We start from the raw sequence: 6,286 nt of genomic DNA, 5'->3' as shown, positions 1-6,286 counted from the left end.
TGACTCAACTTTATATTAACTTTAGTATAAAGTTGGGTCATCTATTTTGAAACGGAAGGAGTAGTAACCTGTATGTTCGTTCTCACTTTGTTTCAAACGGTTAGTCTGAAGCTTGCACCACAAACGCCCAAATATTCTGAAGAAAGCGCGGGGGCTTGTGGCGCCGTCGTGCTCGGGACTACTTCGTAGAGGCACGTGCACTACATTGTCATTACTAGACTAAAATCAGTGCAATTTTAGTTTTTGGGTGATTTCAGAATTTACCCAGGTGCGAAATACAAACAATTACTGGAAATTACCATCCCAGCCCACCAAATTAGTATGCCTGAAATCCGAAAAGTGATGCAAATGATCTACAGTACAACCTATCGTCCCAGCCCACAAAAAATCATAAGGCACACCTCGGACTTCAAAGCCGTGTTTCAACGCTGAATCCGTGTAATAGCCTCAAGTTTTCATGTCAGTCGGTTAGGATCCAGTCCATGCACGACTCCATCCTTCCTAAAATTAACGAAGCCGTTTGCAGGTACATCATCAATCTTCAAAAGTGATAGTGACTGTCAGGATGCACACCTGAATCCATCCTTCCAGCAAGGCTGCAACTACTGGAGGGGTGTTTGTCAGTTACATCCATCTTCAAAAATGGTGTTAACAGTGCAAGCTGAATGGTGCATCGAGTTCCAACTCCGGAACACGTGGGGAAAAGGACAAGTTGCTTACAGCTAATGCTTGACACAGCAGAAGCATAGAGCAACTTCTGCTTGAGCCTGTAAATCTTCCAATGCATGGACAATATTTTCCCGGCTATCGACTGTTTCTTCTCCATGGTTGAGCATTTTCTTTAATCTGCATGTCATACCACGGTTACTAAAGGTTAGTAGGTAACATGGCACACAGTTTAAGTAACAGACTAGAATGGAAAACATGAAATGCTTTTTTTCTGAATATGAATTTACCTTTGGACCAAAGGAGTATCCCCATGACCGGTACATAAAATAAACATTGCATTTTCAGGCAGTGTATCATATAGTTTTTTTATTTTCTTGTCCAATTCACTTAAAATTGCCTTCAGCTCTGGACAAATTTGCTTTGCTCTTTTCCGGGCAGTTTTTCTGTCACAGGTTTTCAATGCAATAGCCTCCGCAACACAGGATTTCAGTTTTTCAGGATTTTCAGCTCTTTTACGTAGATAAGAGATCAATCCTGAAAACTGAGTCCAGACAAAGCTGATTTTGTCATTCTTTACCTGCAGAATGATTTTAGCAACTAATGAGAATTTGTAAAAAATTACTGAAAGCAATGCTACCACTAACAAAAAACAATAGTATTAACCTCTTTCATTGATCTGGAGAGGGCATCATCATCTGAGAAAACTGCAATTGAATTGCAGGAAGCATCTGAATAGCGGTCAAGAACAAACACTTCATCAATGAGGGAACTCCTTTTCCCACATTCATGCAGAATGGAAGACAACTTTCTTCGTGAAAACGACGGTGGAGAGCCAAAATCAGGACCTGGAAAATAAGATGATAAACATGACCACAGAAAGGCAACAAATCAGACAAATAGAATACCAAAAACCACGTGCTTGTAATGATTAATCTATGCCTAACTGTTGGAAAAGCAATAAAAACAGTACTGAAAAGTATGATTTACCGTATTTGATTTTCAAAAAGGCAAGATCCAGAGCAGCTCTTGCATCTTCCACGCTGTCATGCCCAGACCCTGTGTTCTGGATCACCCGGCTAAGATATTTGTTTGCCAGGACACGTAAAGCAATTTTGCAGCGGGTGCCACGATTATATTTGTACAAAACAGCAGTGTCGATGACCAAGTCATGAGATATCCGTAATGCCAAAAGGTCATTTTCCAAAGAATGCCCAACAAGAATGGTTTCTTTGTACACAAGTCCAATAAACTCTTCCTGAAAGAGACACAATGGTCTCAGCTAAAATAGGATGAAATGATGACAAAAACTAAAAGATAATGAAAAAAAATTAGAAACAGCTGACCTGAATCTCCTGGAGGGTTGTTATCACATCGGATAGCATCTCAGCAGTGATTCCACTAAACCTGCACTATTAAGAATAATTATAGTCAAAGCTATCATTCAGCACCTAAGAATACTATGAACAGAATCATGTACAGGAATATAAAGGCATAAATTAGGAAAGTGGAATGTCAATCAAAATAAGAAATTGGTAATAATGTTACTAATATACATGTGCTTCAAATAGAGGTACCAAATCCTAGCATCCTCATAAATCACAACCAAGTTATAACCTAAAATACACCGAGAAAAACTGGCTGAAAAATATAGCATAGTTCCGGTTCAGGCTAGCTAGCCCTACAAGAAAGGAAAGTGAAGGCATCATATACCTTGTATTGTAATCAGTGATTGGATTGGTAGGCTTGACTAGTTTATCCAGTATCACCTGAAGAGATTACAAAAAAATAAATACTATGGACACTGAAGTGTGAAGAAAAATAACGGTTCATGCCAACACATATTATATAGAAGAATTATGTATTTTGTCAAATTATTAAGATCACTTTGATCAAAAGAAGACAGAAATCTGAGTCCAGCATTATTGTGATAGGGGCGATTTTTGTTAGAATGCTCTAACCAAGCTTTGGGAAGGGAAGTACACATACCTCTCCTTTAATATCGACTAATGTCACTCTTGTAAGTTCAAATCCAGCTGCTGTCACACACTGAAAAGTGAAAAATTATAAAGTGGCATAAATGTACCTACGAACCTATCAACTAGATAAACCTAATATTTCAAAAAAAAATCTTGGATGAACAAATCAAACAAGGGCCTCAAAATGTACAGCAGTATTTTAAAATTCAAGAAACAGAAAATCTTATTACCATCTCACAATCAAGAGCGAAAATTTCATATGGGGAAGAGCCTGAAGGAGCTGCAATCGTAGGGACAAAACCTGAAAATTTTGGCAGAAAAAAGAACAAACACCCATTTTAACGTGAGGGCATAAATTGGAAGGCAGAGTCAACAAATAAATAAAAAACTAACCTGGTAAATTGAGAGAGTAGCCATTATCTTCCAAATCCTTTTTAGAAAGTGTGTAATATTTAACAGGAAATGGTATATCTTTTAGGTCCGCCAGACTTGATAATTTACCTGAAACAAAAAAAAGGTTAACAAATCATCCAGAATAAATTATAAAATCGATTTGGTTCAGGAATCAGTAGTGCCCACTTGTCATAGGAAAGGAATTAATACACTAATTTTAGTAAATGACTAAATGTACATAACAACAGATATATAGAAGAACTGAGCTTAGGGAAATAAATGATAGATGCTCAGCAAGAAATATATCCAGTTAGTTCGCTATACTGTCAACTCCGGCCTGGTGACAAACTTCTGATGTGACATGACTTTAGATTATGCTAGCTGCCATGTGACATTTAAAATATAAAAAGGAATATGACTGGGAAATGCACAAGTAGACGACAGTAAAAACAGTGTATTAATGAAAATGTAACAACTGTTCATATTACAATTAAAATGGCATTTTTGTAGGAAATAAACGTCATAAAAAAGGATGGGAATAGTCCAATAAACCATGTGATCTTCCAAACTAGAATCTTAACCATAAATCAAACATCAGATCTTGTCAGTGCCTAGTGAGTAGTGACTACTCCCATAATAGCAGACCAAATCACATAGTGCGGGGCCGAAAAGGTACACTAGACACAATTTTTAGGAGTCATGATCTCATACCTCCATCAGATTCAGATGGTTGGTTTGATGTTTGTGACTGCCGCTTTCGCTTTACTCTGCATGTCAGGAGTGCGTCAATGGTATGCCTTTCATCTGGTACACAACTGCCAAAAGAAAATTAAGTTAGCCATAATGAGTGTAGTGAATTGATATGAGAACAGTGTCGCTATTATACTGATAATACACCAGAATACAAAAAACTGTGGACAGAAAATTCAAAGTCTTCTGTTTAACACACAAACCTTGAAGCTAGAACAGGTTTTGGATTGCCACACAATTCTTTCAAAGAAGACAGGAGGCGGGACTGAGACATGTATAGAGCTGCATCGAGGCCAGGAACATAGAGAAGGATAACTTTTGGGATAAGAGGCTTGTTCTGAACACCAAAGAAAACATAGTTTTAGAGCTAAGCACAGGTAGGGTTTCTAAAGCAGCAAATAATACTCATGGAAGTCCATATTACATGTGCATATCGATGCTTACCAAATCGGCATCTATAATTCACTTATTGTCATCAAGAGTTGCCAGTAATTACTATTCTATGATTTTCACTAGGTTAAAAAAAGCTGCAAATGTTTTTGAGATACTCCCTCTGTAAACAAATGTAGACATTTTAGGTACTAGTGACCCAGATGGAATACTTTAGTAGTTACATAACAGGTTGTTATCAGCCCTAAGTGCAGTTATGAAAATTATGGGCCAGAAAAACTCATTTATTTTTCATTGATAATGACTAAAACAGTGGAAAGAAAAAAAGAAAATCATGTTCACCACAATGTAAGAAGGGTAAGGGAACAGAATTTACTTTAACAAACACCCATGAAGGCGGCATGCCTTCACCAATAACCCAAGTTACTAGCCCCTGGACATCCTGTGTTACAACCAAATGGTGTGTTACAACAAAGAAAGAAAAGTCAGTGGTTAATTTGCATCGTGTTTTTGCTATGAAAGAACCTGCAGATTCAATGTGGAATCTGAAGTGGCCTCCTTAAAAATAACATCAGGTTTAGCCTGGATAGAATGTAAAAAAAAAAGATAAGGATTAGTTCTGTAAGAAATAAGGCATAGCTTCGAGTAGCAAATGTATTAATCAGTAAAGTAAGCAGCACAAGAGTACTCTGACCAGATAACAAATAAGAAAATATCCACATGTCCAACAAGACACACGTCTGTGATAAAATTACTGAATATAAACAAAATTTACATGCTTCTTCACCTAATAGTCCATTTATAGCATGTAGACGTAATTCAGATATTTGATCACAGAGAAAACATACAAGGTTTCTAGTGTTAAGAGCAAACTCTGATAACAAAATTCATGTCGTATTCATCGAATTCCAGGTGGGGCGACTTCCCTTTATTTGACGGAAGAAAGACACTCTTCTGCCAAACAAGCAATCAGTCTAGGTTTTTGCCTCACAGAAGTTCAGTGGGAAAAGCCAATGTCTCTGTGTCGTATTTGTACCATATCGCCACCTATAGGTATCCACACTTAAACCCTTTGAGAAATCTCTCCCAAAATATGGAGCGAAGCCTCATACATATTTTGGCCCAGCTCCACTAGCAACAGTTACCCAAAAATGCCATCTTCACCATGAGTCAATATATCACTATAAAATTAAAGGAACAGTATAATGTTGCAATGGCATGACTCTCTATTCCAACAAACTAAAACTCCAAAACTTATTTTGGAGTTTCCTAGCGGCAGACTAACACAGCTCCAGTTGGTTAAAAACTTCCATGGTTCTGCCTCTCTAGAACAGTGAAGAAGAGAAAAGGATGGGAAGAAAGCACGTACGTCGGGGCCGAAGACGTCGTAATACGTAGAGGCAGCGGGCGTGGCTCCGTCGGCTTCCCCGGAGCCGGAGGGGGTCGACATGTCGGGCGCCGCCGCGGGGGCGAATCTAGAAGTTCTGCCGGGCGCGCGCCTGCACAGCCAGAACTCGTGAAGGTCAGTGGGACTTTACTAATCGCTGGATGGAAAATAAACGCATACCTCAAAACTCAACTGCGGACGGGGTGGAGACGGCAGGAACGCGATGTCCCGACGAGGAAGAACGGGAACGGCGATGGCGGCCGCGCGCGTGAGAGGCCGTGGTGGGTGGGGGCGGGGGGCATGGGGTATGGGATTGAGGCGCCGGCGGTGACGCCGCTGGGGAACGGCACGGCGGCAGGTGTAGGGCTTGGTGGTAAAGCAGGGGAGAGAAATTTAGGGCGCGTTTGGATCCCTGGCAAGATTGGTCGTGGGCCTTGCTGGGCTTGGCTCGGTATTTGGAACGGTAAAGAGTATACCTAGAAACAACTCCGCATTTGGTCTTTTCTAACCCTCTGGTTAGGGTTTCTCCTACCCTCGGCGGCGACTTGTGCGCCACCGTAGGGTTCCTGCTACCCTCCCCCCGCTTCGCCGTAGGGCTGTACTCAGGCCGATCAGGGGGCGCTCTCAGTGCTGCGAGTCCTTGGTGCTTGTCTCCCTCGGCTTGGGGTTAGGCTAGGGTTTCGCTCAACACCCGATCGAATCTTTCTCGGGTTAGGGAACA

The 6,286-nt window shown here is 40.4% G+C and overlaps 1 protein-coding gene across 3 annotated transcripts; it reads right to left on the bottom strand.

Annotated features, from left to right (window-relative positions):
• Positions 1–215: 215 nt before the first annotated feature.
• Positions 216–5,980, bottom strand: LOC119269186 (small RNA degrading nuclease 5-like). 3 transcript variants are annotated; one of them, XM_037550973.1, is made up of 16 exons: positions 5,746–5,980; positions 5,548–5,677; positions 4,704–4,760; positions 4,555–4,620; positions 3,992–4,125; positions 3,750–3,853; positions 3,039–3,146; positions 2,876–2,946; positions 2,656–2,715; positions 2,380–2,435; positions 2,013–2,073; positions 1,657–1,924; positions 1,333–1,514; positions 957–1,246; positions 721–846; positions 216–602 (listed from the first exon to the last, which is right to left on the bottom strand). In XM_037550973.1, the coding sequence occupies exons 2-15, from the start codon at positions 5,626–5,628 to the stop codon at positions 723–725; spliced, it is 1,662 nt and encodes a 553-aa protein (XP_037406870.1). In that variant the 5' UTR covers positions 5,629–5,677; positions 5,746–5,980; the 3' UTR covers positions 216–602; positions 721–722. The 3 variants fall into 3 exon arrangements, with proteins under 3 accessions (XP_037406870.1, XP_037406869.1, XP_037406867.1); XM_037550972.1 differs by having other exon boundaries at positions 216–605; positions 5,746–5,979; XM_037550970.1 differs by having other exon boundaries at positions 216–846; positions 5,746–5,979.
• Positions 5,981–6,286: the final 306 nt, after the last annotated feature.

Source organism: Triticum dicoccoides, chromosome 3A, assembly GCF_002162155.2.
Source record: "Triticum dicoccoides isolate Atlit2015 ecotype Zavitan chromosome 3A, WEW_v2.0, whole genome shotgun sequence".
In the NCBI taxonomy this organism is placed as follows: Eukaryota; Viridiplantae; Streptophyta; class Magnoliopsida; order Poales; family Poaceae; genus Triticum; species Triticum dicoccoides.
This window is presented reverse-complemented; position numbering and strand designations above follow the sequence as displayed.